Raw genomic sequence first — 15224 nt, 5'->3', positions numbered from 1 at the left:
CTTGTTCGCCCCACTGTATATATATATATATATATATATATATACACTGCTCAAAAAAATGAAGGGAACACCAAAATAACACATCATAGATCTGAATGAATGAAATATTTTTATTAAATACTTTTTTCTTTACATAGTTGAATGTGCTGACAACAAAATCATACAAAAATGATCAATGGAAATCAAATTTATCAACCCATGGAGGTCTGGATTTGGAGTCACACTCAAAATTAAAGTGGAAAACCACACTACAGACTGATCCAACTTTGATGGAATGTCCTTAAAACAAGTCAAAATGAGGCTCAGTAGTGTGGCCTCCACGTGCCTGTACTGACCTCCCTACAACGCCTTGGCATGCTCCTGATGAGGTGGCGGATGGTCTCCTGAGGGATCTTCTCCCAGACCTGGGCTAAAGCATCCGCCAACTCCTGGACAGTCTGTGCTCAATTGGATTCAGGTCTGGGGAACGGGCGGGCCAGTCCATAGCATCAATGCCTTCCTCTTGCAGGAACTGCTGACACAGTCCAGCCACATGAGGTCTAGCATTGTCTTGCATTAGGAGGAACCCAGGGCCAACCGCACCAGCATATGGTCTCACAAGAGGTCTGAGGATCTCATCTCGGTACCTAATGGCAGTCAGGCTACCTCTGGCGAGCACATGGAGGGCTGTGCAGCCCCCCAAAGAAATACCACCCACACCATGACTGACACACCGCCAAACCGGTCATGCTGGAGGATGTTGCAGGCAGCAGAACGTTCTCCACGGTGTCTCCAGACTCTGTCACGTCTGTCACATGTGCTCAGTGTGAACCTGCTTTCATCTGTGAAGAGCACAAGGCGCCAGTGGCGAATTTACCAATCTTGGTGTTCTCTGTGTTGGGCTGTAAGCACAACCCCCACCTGTGGATGTCGGGCCCTCATACCACCCTCATGGAGTCTGTTTCTGACCGTTTAAGCAGACCCATGCACATTTGTGGCCTGCTGGAGGTCATTTTGCAGTGCTCCTCCTTGCACAAAGGTGGAGGTAGCGGTCCTGCTGCTGGGTTGTTGCCCTTCTACGGCCTCCTCCACGTCTCCTGATGTACTGGCCTGTCTCCTGGTAGTGCCTCCATGCTCTGGACACTACGCTGACAGACACAGCAAACCTTCTTGCCACAGCTCGCATTGATGTGCCATCCTGGATGAGCTGCACTACCTGAGCCACTTGTGTGGGTTGTAGACTCTGTCTCATGCTACCACTAGAGTGAACGCACCGCCAGCATTCAAAAGTGACCAAAACATCAGCCAGGAAGCATTGGAACTGAGAAGGTGTCTGTGGTCACTACCTGCAGAACCACTCTTTTATTGGGGGTGTCTTGCTAATTGCCTATAATTTCCACCTGTTGTCTATTCCATTTGCACAACAGCATGTGAAATTTATTGTCAATCAGTGTTGCTTTCGAAGTGGACAGTTTGATTTCACAGAAGTGTGATTGACTTGGAGTTACATTGTGTTGTTTAAGTGTTCCCTTTATTTTTTTGAGCAGTGTATATATAAATATATATGTATATATATGTATATATATATATATATATATATATATAAATATATATGTATATATATGTATATATATATATGTATATATATGTATATATATATATATATATATATATATATATAATTTCGCAGATGCTCTTATCCAGAGCGACTTACAGGAGCAATTAGGGTTAACAGATACAGATATATCACCTTGTAGACTCGGGGATTCGCACCAGCGACCTTCCTGCCATCATGCAAAGATGAAAAACACATTCTTTAAAATAACTACTTTAATCAAGTTATAAGCGTGCAGCACATAAAAGCTATTCAATGAAATAATTGCCACAATTTTGTCATCACACAGCTCATCCAATAACATCCATATCAGTGAGAGGGGGGTTTGGTTTGTGTATCATCTTTCTGCTGTCTGAAATGGCACAGGAATACTGTCCACACCAGCGTGATGCCACCCACAAACACTGTACGAGCAACTGGGGGAACCAGGGAGAAATTCAATGCCTGAGAGAGAGAGAGAGCGAGAGAGAGAGAGAGAGAGAGAGAGAGCGAGAGAGAGAAAGAGAGAGAGGGGAGAGACAGAGAGACAGAGCGAGAGAGAGCGAGAGCGAGAGAGAGAAAGAAAGAAAGAAAGAGAGAGATGGGGAGAGATAGCGAGGGGGAGAGAGAGAGAGATCAGTGTGTGTGTGTGTGTATGCATATAATGTGTTGTTATTGCTTCTACCTGCATTGTTGACCAGTACACCACTCCAGTCTGTCATACACAACAAAAGAGAGGGAGACAGAGAGACCATTAATGTGGTTGTGGTGACCTAGACTTTCCTCTCTTCCTTCAGCAACTAATTCATGCTCTGCATCCTTACCTTGTATGAAGTCCAGAATTTCTCCCTCCAGTTTCCCAATGGGTCCTCTTTGTTTTCTAATACACTAAGACCTTAAAAAGAGTAACTCATATTATAGAACAATGTTTAAGCCCTACACATTGGAAGTTATATTACACCTACACACACGTGTAGCATTTGGGGATGTGTGAAACTTACTCCTCAGCCACACACACACACACACACACACACACACACACACACACACACACACACACACACACACACACACACACACACACACACACACACACACACACACACACACACACACACACACACACACACACACCTACCTATGAAGAAGGCACTGATAGTAGCGGGGGCAGCAACCAGTTGATCCAGCACTACCTTCCCTGACACCCTTTTGGCCCCTCCCCCTGGCAACATCCTCTCCAGCCCCTTCAGCCAATGGTAGTTGAAATTGGCATGGAAACAGAACCCAACAAAGGCCACTCGAGCGGTCTGGGACCAGTCAATATCAGCCCATGTTGTGACACTTTTAGTACCAGTGGAAATATTGGTTCCCTCCATGTTAAGCTTGGCCCCCTCTGAGTCATGGATGGTGTGTGTTCCCTTGTCTGTGTTTAATCCTCCACTCTGTTTCCCTCCAAGCATGCTTTGCTGTATGAGGTCCGCGGATGCGAACAGGGTTGTGTATCCGACCACATTGCTGATGTAGGGGTGGGCCTTAAACAAGACCCAGGCTCGACTCATGGTTACTGGTGAATTCAGGGGAGAAACAAAGTGTTAACATTATGGAATAAGAAAGAAAACATTCCTTATGACTAATGAATTATATTTCACTTACTTATAGGCTATCAGCATCACAAGCTAGATTCACTGATCATTTTATTTTGGATAAAAGTGGACTTTTGATTTCATTACATTATATTTTCTAAGGTCCCACCCAATCCTCAAATCCAGTGGGCTATGATAGATAAATTAAACAAAATAACCTTGTTGTTTTGCCTTGTCAAATTGAGCTCTGACTCCTTGCTTTAGGCAAAGAGAGAGACAACTTACCTTACAACTTAGCTGTCTCATCCACCGCTTGGAACACAGCAGTGGCAGAGGCACAAGATTCACAGTGCTTGCTGCTGAAGGACACGGAAGGGTGGGTCAATGGAATTCTCAGCCAATAAGAGGCAGGTTCTCAGAGGTCAGGCAGGTCTGCTTGGCTGGTCAAAGTTCTGTCAGAGGGAGGGTGATAAAGGCTTTACCTAGTAGCCTTCATTTGCAATGAAAGCATGTGAGAAAAGCACAGATGGGGAAAGCAGGAGGGAGAGTGAATGGATACATGGAGGAAAAGAGCTAGAGGGATACAGAATGTAGTGTTTAGAACATGAATTAGACAGATCTGATCAATAGCAAGAGTTGCCATACTGGTACAATACCACCAATCAAACTAAATCCGGTATAACTACAGTGCTACTACCAATATGCTTCTAAAGTAGCCTACTGTACTAGCCTATTAAATGCAGGACATTTGACTGATCCGCTAAGAACGTGTGTTTATAACTGACTTTGGTGGGAGAATGGTATTACGTTTCTCAACACATTCCCATTCATTGCCACAGCCATGTGTATGTGGCTACTTGCTGCAAAACTGCCAATAGTGACACCAAAGATCCACACTCCTACTCTTTACTGCTGGTGACAACAAAGATCCACACTCCTACTCTTTACTGCTGGTGACAACAAAGATCCACACTCCTACTCTTTACTGCTGGTGACAACAAAGATCCACACTCCTACTCTTTACTGCTGGTGACAACAAAGATCCACAGTCCTACTCTTTACTGCTGGTGACAACAAAGATCCACACTCCTACTCTTTACTGCGGGTGACAACAAAGATCCACACTCCTACTCTTTACTGCTGGTGACAACAAAGATCCACACTCCTACTCTTTACTGCTGGTGACAACAAAGATCCACACTCCTACTCTTTACTGCTGGTGACAACAAAGATCCACACTCCTACTCTTTACTGCTGGTGACAACAAAGATCCACACTCCTACTCTTTACTGCTGGTGACAACAAAGATCCACACTCCTACTCTTTACTGCTGGTGACAACAAAGATCCACACTCCTACTCTTTACTGCTGGTGACAACAAAGATCCACACTCCTACTCTTTACTGCTGGTGACAACAAAGATCCACACTCCTACTCTTTACTGCTGGTGACAACAAAGATCCACACTCCTACTCTTTACTGCTGGTGACAACAAAGATCCACACTCCTACTCTTTACTGCTGGTGACAACAAAGATCCACACTCCTACTCTTTACTGCTGGTGACAACAAAGATCCACACTCCTACTCTTTACTGCTGGTGACAACAAAGATCCACACTCCTACTCTTTACTGCTGGTGACAACAAAGATCCACACTCCTACTCTTTACTGCTGGAAAAGGGTTATGGGTGATGTCACTTACCAAAGTAATGGTCCACAGTACAAGTCAGCAAATCTATACCAACAACATGCCGTTTCTCAAAGGCAGAGTAGACCCTGGTCTCACGCATGTGGCTGCACTAAAAATAGATGCCACTCCTGAAACCACACTTCCCTCCTTTGGTTACATGTGGTAAGTTGAATTTACAATGATAAGCACAGTGTATATATTTAAAGGAATAGTTCACCCCAAACTCCCAATTACATGGAATAAGATGGTGACAATCATTTCCGCTCCCACTTTGGGATGGAGGCCTATAGATTTTCCTATTTGAAATAACACACACACACACTACCCGTTATTCAGTTATGCGGTGAGGATAGTCTATTCATTCGCTGTGCTGCCATAGATATGTAAAATAGAGTGCTAGGGCAGACCTCTGCAGAACCTAAAGGGCAATGTGCCATTAGCAACCACCTCAGCTCTGAGCTCAGAAAATGTGATAATGAACAGCTTGTTAAGTACCTCAACTGGTGCGTTGTGTCTTTCAGTAGTTAACAAGCTGCCTTTAGTGTTCCTCACAATGGAGATGTGCGCCTACGCTTCTACAAGCAGTTGACTTCTCAGATAATTGCCCTCTTTCTTGTCTCTGTGTCTCATCCCTCACTTCCTCAGCCACTCTTCATTTGTCGGGCTGCTCTGTCTCAGAGCAGGGGATTGATGTGTGACGTTCAGCATTGACTCATTGAGACACATAATCAACCACGAAACCCCACCTCTCTCTCCATCTGAACCTCAACCTCTCTTTCTGACACATTATTGGGAGTCAGTCTACAGAGCTAGAGATAGCCACAGCAGTGCCAAGGTGAGTTTTCTTTGTGTTGTTCTATATTGTAGAATAGTTTTTGTTTAATAAGTGGTTTTGATGGTCCAGCTTGTTGGAGCATGATGCTGGCATCCCTAATGTTATGGGTTTGATTCCTGCATGGACCGTTATTCTGTCTGCTAAATGACCATTATTTAATCATTCCAATTACACCTTGGACATAATTTTCCCTGAAAATGGTCGGCTGGACCAATTATTAGAGGGTTTTGGTTATTGTTTTAAACCAACGTAATATCTGAACAATTATGGGATACCCTAATACGTTACAGCCCAGCCCACTTGTGTGGGTTTTGTTTCTGTAGGTCCTGTTGGTTCATTTTAAGACTCAGTGAAGTTATAGTTTCACAATTTTGGCAACAGATTTCATGTTTAATGCAGGTTGACATTTTTGTTGTTGTTGCATTGCGGTGTTCCACTGAAAATGTGAAAGTGAATAATTCTAACTTAGACATTGTAGATTGGTCTTCAAGATTACACTACGAGTTTCCCACATTTCAATGGTTCTGTTAAAAGTCATATCTGCTGCCACTTCTAGTGGTATATGCTCCCATATGGTGGGAAGCTCACAAGAAATGTCTTTGGACTTAGGGAAACTCATATTTGACCTTATCCCCCTCTCCTAATGTTGATACCTCTGTTACCCCTCCCACCTCATCCTTCTCTCTCACCACATCCCCGATTAATACCCCAGACCTGTTACTTCTCTCTTCCCTTCCCCTCCTTCTAGCCATGCGTCCATCCAACTCTGTGACCCTTGAACCCAGGGTGGAGCGAGGTGTTCCCTGGGGTCGCGACCTCTTTACCTTTGTGACATCAGCAGCAGGCCACATGATGCGGACACTCCAGAGACCAAGGAAGAACAGGCCATCCAAACGTCAAGTCAACCACCGGCGCTTCCTACACAACATGATCCAGAGGTGTGTGTGTACCGTATGTGTTTCTGGTGAGAGTGAGTGCCATTATAAGATGCCTTAAACTGAAATGTTATACTGCCCCTTCTCTCAAACAGGAAGTTTGCAGAGATAGAGGCAGCCAATCACCAGCTTGTGTCTGTCCTCTTCTCAACGGAGGTAGCGAATAGCGACACACCTTCCTCATCACGACAGCCAATAACCACTGACCAATCTAACAGCACCTCTAAAGAAGGTATTCTCTCTTTAATTATCCAGGTGACTTGATGCATAAATTAAGCAAACTGGGCTCCTCTGATGTTTATACTTATCTTCACCTTTTGTCCTTTCTCCTCCCTCTGAATGAACCCCCATGTTGACTCAGACTCCCCTCCAGCTCCTGTAAGTGCAGAAGCAGACCTTTCCCTTTGTTCACATGAAACTGAAGCCCTTGCAACAGAACAGAAAGACCCTGGAGCCCAATGGAGGAGACTCAACCCCAAACATCTCCAAATGGACCAGTCCAACAGCAACACTCCAAGTAAAGGAACATACCAAATGACTCATAAACAGTGGGGCAGAACAGAAAATCAAACTGACTATAGATCATCCATAACATCAGAGAAAACCATTGTCTTAGAACAAGAGGAGGAACACCTTCACACAGAACCCTTCAGTTGTGATGTCACTTCAGAGGAGAGCCTTTATAGCTGGATAGACAGCATTAGAGAGAAATATGAAACACAACTCAGACACGACTCAAATTCAAATATCACGGCCCCAACTCAAAACCAGAGGGCCCTACCTCTAAACTTGGATACCTCAACTTTCAACCCAACACCCCTCTCTCCCGGACTCTCCCCCCTGTCCCTAGATTCCTGTGATTTTGGGGTCACAACGGTCGCAGACAACTCCGCTTGCTTCCAGTCCCAAAACAATATGTCAGACAGTGACACAGTGGAGAGCCAGAGAATGGACATGTTGAGCCTGTGGGACTCAGAGGTTGAACCACAGAATGATGGGGACCCTCCGGCCCATCTAGAGACCATCTGGGGGTATCCTGGTGATGAGAGGAGCCTAGGTGATAAGGCACACGTTGATGACATCACGTATCTGAACCAATCCGAAAGTTTCATAGAGAAGTTGATGCTCCACACCAGCAGCAGCAGGAGTGACGGTAGATCTGAGATGGAGAGGATTGACTGTGATGGAGGGCAGTATGAATACGGATCTGGATACGGATGTTCTATCGATCCAGTAACAGCCATAAGAGACTTCATTAGTGGCCAGGACAGCTCACAGTGTATGTTGGAGAGCGCTGTGGGAAGACAAGGTACAGATAGGCAGTTCACCTGTTTAAATATTAACCCAAACCAACTGTCCACCTCTGTAGGCTACCATTGTGACTTCCCAGACCCCAACATCCTTCAGAGGTCTTATCCCCAACAAGATGGTACCTTCTCATTGGTGAATGATGATATGAATCAGAGTTGTATTCCCTTTGAGGGAGTGGCCAGATCCTTCCCGGCCCCAGTTCACACCCCTCATCCACATCAGGTTCTGACCCCGCCCCTGGAAGATGATTGGCTGTTCACTGATATCATGGGGGCCCATCAGTGTGAGTAGTGGGTCCCGCTACTGCCCAAATTCGCTGCAGTGCCACTAAAAAGGGGGAATGATACTTCACCTTATAAATGATCTATTGTGGTTTGACTGTATTACTGTATTCACTTCTTTATGTGTGTAATGTTAACTTATTGATAAATGGTGAAACGTAATTAAATAAGTCAGTGTTAGTCTCTCCTTACATTCAATTACAGTAAATGTGTACATGTCACTGAGTGTTCACCAAACCAATTAACAAATTGAAACACACAAAATGTCAAAACCAACAACATATATTAAAGTTCACCCCAGTCAGATATGTTTTATAATTTCAGCATCATCAACAAAAAATGGCTCATAAACAACACATTTCCACAGAAGCCATAAAAGAAAGAAAATCAACAAAATTATAACACCTTTAAAAAAGCACCGGTCTCTACAGAGGCACAGACACTTCAGTTCTCTGATCACATTCCAGGGGTCAGCCTTCAACCTTTAACCTCAAACCAACCGTCCTACTACTTCCCCTGAAGACCAAACCTAGATAGTTTAAAATGTAGTGATCTTAATTTTCACAACTTTAAAGTGACAGTTTGCATCCAAATAACATTTAAAACATCTGCTCAGATCTTTGACAAATCAGTTAGATTTACATATCAAATCTGCATTATCTCCAGAGAGATGGGACTGACTGTGAACCAATGCCAGCCACTGATACTGCCGGAGTCTGCCCTCTATTGGTGCATATGTAAAGTGCAGCATTTACAGTAACTTACAAAAAAAGTACATTTTGCCAAATAAATCACATGAAGAAGAAGAAAAAAAAGACCAAATACATGTCGTCATTTTTTCTGTAATCAAATACTAATAGAACTCATTGTTAATTCAAAGATCCCATGTCCTCATTAGGCTGCTAGTTCTGAAGATCTGACTGTTTCTATAGTACCGTCATGAAAATGATCCAAAGGGTTCTTGGCTTTGCTCTCCACTGTGTCAAGTTGACATGAGATAATGATGGGGAACTGTAACTTTGCTCTCCACTGTGTCAAGTTGACATGTGATAATGATGGGGAACTGTAACTTTGCTCTCCACTGTGTCAAGTTGACATGAGATAATGATGGGGAACTGTAACTTTGCTCTCCACTGTGTCAAGTTGACATGAGATAATGATGGGGAACTGTAACTTTGCTCTCCACTGTGTCAAGTTGACATGAGATAATGATGGGGAACTGTAACTTTGCTCTCCACTATGTCAATATTGACATGAGATAATGATGGGGAACTGTAACTTTGCTCTCCACTGTGTCAAGCTTGACATGTGATAATGATGGGGAACTGTAACTTTGCTCTCCACTGTGTCATGTTGACATGTGATAATGATGGGGAACTGTAACTTTGCTCTCCACTGTGTCAAGTTGACATGAGATAATGATGGGGAACTGTAACTTTGCTCTCCACTGTGTCAAGCTTGACATGTGATAATGATGGGGAACTGTAACTTTGCTCTCCACTGTGTCAAGTTGACATGAGATAATGATGGGGAACTGTAACTTTGCTCTCCACTGTGTCAAGCTTGACATGTGATAATGATGGGGAACTGTAACTTTGCTCTCCACTGTGTCATGTTGACATGTGATAATGATGGGGAACTGTAACTTTGCTCTTTAAACAACCTTTTAGTTGTTCAACCCTGCATGCGTTTCAAGGGGAATGTCCTAGTCTTATGTGGAGGGAGATAAATACTCTTCCTTGTACAAGAGCAGACAACCGGGAGACTATGCGGCCAATGCTACAATCAATGGAATGCACCGCCATGCAAATACGTAGTGTTTAACTAGACTGAGCAGCGAAGCGTCCCTATGTCAAGGTGTCTGTAAGAACAGTATGTGGACAGGATATTTATTCTCTGTACAGACTTCTGCTGTGTCAGGCAGAGAGGTTCTGGGGCTGAGAGGAGTTCAAATATAAACAATATACAGTAACAAAAAGGTGTTGCACTTGTTAAACTTGAATGAATGGTGAATGTTGTTGGAGATTAAAGGGGGCGGGGTATGTATACTCTAAAACTATATATTCTAACTGGCTAGAAATCTCCCAGTCTGTCACTTAATGAAAAGACAACACTTTGGAAGATTCGACCCCTTATGACTTCCTCAAAAACACTATTATGATATAAGGGGAGGGAAGCATGGAGCGTTACTGTTCTAGAATGATCTATACAGAAATTCTGGGTAGAAACAGGGTTTTCTTGGTGCTTCATAGGACAGATCTGAAGACAATGAACCCAACGGAAGTTGCTGGAAAAAGTCCTCCACTTTGGTCTGTTATTCCAGAGGGTAGTTCTATGGATGACAGTGGAAATTCCTCCAACCAGTCTCCGCCCTACTACTCTACTTGAATCTATTCTATTCTACTACGTATACAATAAGTCCCTTTTCTCATCCATACGCCCACCATTTGGTTAAACAAAAAAGCTTTGTTCCATAAATATATTACACAATGAATGAATTTAAAAAAAACAATATTACAATGTACAATACGTCTGTTTGATAAACACAAAAGATATGGATGCTTATGATATGTTGAGAATGAGTAGCAGTCTCAAAACACCAACATTACGTCCTCAATTTTCACATGTTCCTGTTCTGTGTAAGAGATTCCAGTGTCCTGCTCCACAGGTGAGTTCTGATGTAGTGTTGGTTACTGTCTTAAATGTCTGTCATCTCTCTGTCCAATATATTTCCAGTGCATTCCCTACTAACCAAGACCTACAAACCTCCCTAACACTGTCAAATAGAACAACCAATACCCCCTCCAGGAATTATTCAACAACACAAGTCTACATAGATAGACAGATGTTGTTAACCACAATCCACCTAGTAATTGTGATTCTGTTCTTAACCTCTCTCTATTGCCATGGTTGCAGTATGCGTGAGGCCCTGCCTTCCTTTCTATCAGTGCCAGTGACACCATACCAGTATGTCATCTACCAATGATGTCTGAACAGACTGGAAACAATACAAAAAACAACCAGCGACAATAAATAATGGAGGATTATACTCATATTCAGACTGATATAAATGACATAGATTCAAATGCCTGTATTTATAAGAAGAGATATGTTAAAGATTTAAAGAAACGATCTACCTACTGTATCTATCTACCTACTGTATCTATCTACCTACGGTATCTATCTACCTATACCTACCTATGCAATCCATTGGCCTAACTACAGTAACTACCTATCTGTCTCAATCCAAAAAGGTCCATGAATGTCTAGATAACCCAGATCAGAGCACAGGACCGAAGACAGACTGCATGGTTTGTTTTGCAATAGTGTTTGATGCAACTGCAACATGTTTGGTTGGCATCGCTTCTCATGACAAAAGATAGCAACATTTCATCATCTTATGACAATCATAAGATGGATTGATAAGGTCTACGATGATGCCGGTGTTTATGCCCGAGCCAGTTTCACCAGTATGTGTGATGATGGAGTGAAATATCATCAGTCTTTTTCTATAGAAACTTGCCGCTGGCTTCATTCTTCACAACAGCAAGGTTGATTATCATTTTTCATTTTTTCTCTCTCACTTAACCCTCTTCCCTGATTGATATTTTCCCCCATATATGACCTAATTCAAACTACAAACAAATTAGTAATATATCCTAAAATACTTCACAGACCTTCTGTGTTTGTTTTCTAAAATAATTTTTAAAATAATAACTTGGCCTTAAATTGAAATTGATGTGAGAGAGAGAAAGATGAACAACTCATGGGAGCTTCTCCCAGGCTTGTTAAAAGACAGAAGAGCATATCAGCTGTCTTTCAGCTGTCTTTCACACTAGCAGTCAATGAGCGATGACCTTTTCCAGGACCCACAGAGGCCCTACATACATAGAAACATGAATCAGTCCCCTGTGTGTGTGTGTGTGTGTGTGTGTGTGTGTGTGTGTGTGTGTGTGTGTGTGTGTGTGTGTGTGTGTGTGTGTGTGTGTGTGCGTGTTTCTCTAGTCTTGCAAAATGTCTTCCCAAACATGCAGATTGTCATTAACCCTTTGAGGAGTGGAACATTATTCGGAGTGTTTTATTCCAGGATTCTACAGCATTCTAGAACATTTAGCAACCCGTTGCCATGTCCTCAACAAGAACGCTAAACACAGGTGGAATATTGTCAGAGTTCCTCAAAGGGTTAAACATGGCCTTACATTGATAGTGGCCAGTAGCCATCTTACTTCTGCCATTTGAAGCATTATACAGTATCATAACAATAGAACATGGCTATAACATGGATATAATTCACTTTCCCTCAGATGTCTGGGAGATGAAGCTTCCCCCAGTGAGATTACAGTCCATATTCTTGCTCACGAATCATCAACAAATCCTCTTCCCCCATTAAATTGTGTGTGTGAGAGAGAGAGAGAGAGAGAGAGAGAGAGAGAGAGAGAGAGAGAGAGAGAGAGAGAGAGAGAGAGAGAGAGAGAGAGAGAGAGACAGAATAACTGACCACTGTGACCGACCCAAACTTAAGGAAAGTGTGTATGCTCTCTGTTCTAGTTTGGACTGCAGAGGAAAGAGTTTAAAAAAGTGCAGGATCAGTAGGTCAGTCTATGTGAGGGTGTATTTGTATGTACATATACATGTCTGCAGGCCTATGTGTACATATACATGTCTGCAGGCCTATGTGTACATATACATGTATGCAAGCCTATGTGTACATATACATGTATGCAAGCCTATGTGTACATATACATGTATGCAAGCCTATGTGTACATATACATGTATGCAAGCCTATGTGTACATATACATGTCTGCAGGCCTATGTGTACATATACATGTATGCAAGCCTATGTGTACATATACATGTATGCAAGCCTATGTGTACATATACATGTATGCAAGCCTATGTGTACATATACATGTATGCAAGCCTATGTGTACATATACATGTCTGCAGGCCTATGTGTACATATACATGTATGCAAGCCTATGTGTACATATACATGTCTGCAGGCCTATGTGTACATATACATGTATGCAGGCCTATGCGTCTGTGTGAGTATGTATCTGTATGTATGCGTGTGTGTTTGTGTGTGTGTTACTCAGTGTCGTTGAGGCTGTATGGTGGGGGGGGTCCCAGACTGTTGTTTTCAGAGGGGGGTGTGGGGGTGCCGGGGCCAGTTCCGGGGCCAGTACCAGAAGAAGGAGTCGGGGAGGGGGGGGGCTCCTCCGAGTCAGAGTTCTCACACGACAGATCATCCACCAACGCCCTGCGACCTGAGCGCATCCCAAGGGGCATCGGAGCACGCCTGGCGGGAGAGAGGTGGTAGAGAGGGTCATGGAGATGGAGAGGAGATAAAGGGAGGGTTCATACATTGCATTTGGAAAGTATTCAGATCCCTTGACCTTTTTCCACATTTTGTTACATTACAGCCTTATTGTAAAATGGATTAAACCAATTCTTTCACTCATCAATCGACACACAATACCCCATAATGACATAGCAAAAACAGGTTTTTATACATTTAAAACTTTTATACATAAATGTAAAACTGAAATATGACATTTACATAAGTATTCAGTCCCTTTACTCAGAGGTTTGTTTTCATCACAGATCTCTCTGTTCATCTTTCCCTTGATCCTGACTAGTCTCCCAGTCCCTGCTGCTGAACATTTTCCCCACAGCAGGATGCTGCCACCACCATGCTTCACCGTAGGGATGGTGCCAGGTTTCCTCCAGAAGTGACACTTGGCATTCAGGCCAGAGTGCAATCTTGGTTTCCTCAGACCAAAGAACCTTATTCTGTCACGCCCTGATCTGTTTCACCTGTTCCTGTTATTATCTCCAGGTATCGCTTATTTTCCACAGTGTATTTATCCCTGTGTTTCCTGTCTCTCTGTGCCAGTTGTCTTGTATGTATGTCTTGTTGTCTTGTATATTAGTCAAGTCAACCAGTGTGTTTTGCCCGTACTCCTTTTCCTATTCTCTTTTTGTCTCTTTTTGCTAGTCTTCCCGGTTCTGACCCCTGCCTGACTCTGGACTACTTTCCCGCCTGCCTGATCATCCTGCCTGCCCTGACCTTGACTCTGCCTGCCCTGACCTTGACTCTGCCTGCCCTAACCTTGACTCTGCCTGCCCTAACCTTGACTCTGCCTGCCCTAACCTTGACTCTGCCTGCCCTGACCTTGACTCTGCCTGCCCTGCCCTGACCTTGACTCTGCCTGCCCTGCCCTGACCTTGACTCTGCCTGCCCTGCCCTGACCTTGACTCTGCCTGCCCTGCCCTGACCTTGACTCTGCCTGCCCTGCCCTGACCTTGACTCTGCCTGCCCTGCCCTGACCTTGACTCTGCCTGCCCTGCCCTGACCTTGACTCTGCCTGCCCTGACCTTGACTCTGCCTGCCCTGCCCTGACCTTGACTCTGCCTGCCCTGCCCTGACCTTGACTCTGCCTGCCCTGCCCTTGACTCTGCCTGCCCTGCCCTAACCTTGATTCTGCCTGCCCTGACCTTGATTCTGCGCTGCCCTTCGGTACCGTTTGGACTCTGAACTGGTTTGACCTTTTGCCTGTCCACGACCATTCTCTTGCCTTATCCTTTTGGATGAATAAATATGGTAAGACTCCAACCATCTGCCTACTGTGTCTGCATCTGGGTCTCACCTTGTGTCATGATAGTTTCTCATTGTCTGAGAGACTTTAGGTGCCTTTTGGCAAACTCCAAGCATGCTGTCATGTGCCTTTTACTGAGGAGTTGCTTCCGTCTGGCCAATCTACCATAAAGGCCTGATTGATGGAGTGCTGCAGAGATGGTTGTCCTGGAAGGTTCTCCCATCTCCACAGAAGAACTCTAAAGCTCTGTCAGAGTGACCATCGGGTTCTTGGTCACCTTCCTGACCAAGGCTCTTCTCCTCAGATTGCTCAGTATGGCTGGTTGGCTAGCTTTAGGAAGTCTTGTTGGTTCTAAACTTCTTCCATTTTTTGGTACCCTTCCCCAGATCTGTGCCTCAACACAATCCTGTCTCG

At 43.9% G+C, this 15224-nt stretch overlaps 2 protein-coding genes across 10 annotated transcripts in view; both read right to left on the bottom strand.

Annotated features, from left to right (window-relative positions):
• Positions 1-1699: 1699 nt before the first annotated feature.
• Positions 1700-5081, bottom strand: LOC124006291 (mpv17-like protein). Of its 2 annotated transcripts, XM_046316210.1 has the most exons (6): positions 4860-5058; positions 3442-3608; positions 2712-3137; positions 2398-2468; positions 2259-2288; positions 1700-2038 (listed from the first exon to the last, which is right to left on the bottom strand). In XM_046316210.1, the coding sequence occupies exons 3-6, from the start codon at positions 3130-3132 to the stop codon at positions 1904-1906; spliced, it is 657 nt and encodes a 218-aa protein (XP_046172166.1). In that variant the 5' UTR covers positions 3133-3137; positions 3442-3608; positions 4860-5058; the 3' UTR covers positions 1700-1903. The 2 variants fall into 2 exon arrangements, with proteins under 2 accessions (XP_046172166.1, XP_046172167.1); XM_046316211.1 differs by lacking the exon at positions 2259-2288 and having other exon boundaries at positions 4860-5081.
• Positions 5082-8475: 3394 nt separating this feature from the next.
• The window catches only part of LOC124004994 (myosin-10-like), a 96268-nt gene continuing 89519 nt past the window's right edge, over positions 8476-15224 (bottom strand). For 7 of the 8 annotated variants that reach the window (XM_046313808.1, XM_046313807.1, XM_046313809.1 and 4 more), the window contains one exon: positions 8476-13510. In XM_046313808.1, the coding sequence (XP_046169764.1) occupies positions 13300-13510 (211 nt within the window). In that variant the 3' untranslated portion in view covers positions 8476-13299. The remainder of the gene's footprint in view (positions 13511-15224) is intronic. The other variant, XM_046313814.1, reaches the window with a different exon arrangement.

Source organism: Oncorhynchus gorbuscha, linkage group LG19 (genome assembly GCF_021184085.1).
Source record: "Oncorhynchus gorbuscha isolate QuinsamMale2020 ecotype Even-year linkage group LG19, OgorEven_v1.0, whole genome shotgun sequence".
Classification (NCBI taxonomy): domain Eukaryota; kingdom Metazoa; phylum Chordata; class Actinopteri; order Salmoniformes; family Salmonidae; genus Oncorhynchus; species Oncorhynchus gorbuscha.
The sequence above is the reverse complement of the archived record's forward strand: the minus strand, read 5'-3'. Positions and strand labels throughout refer to the sequence as shown.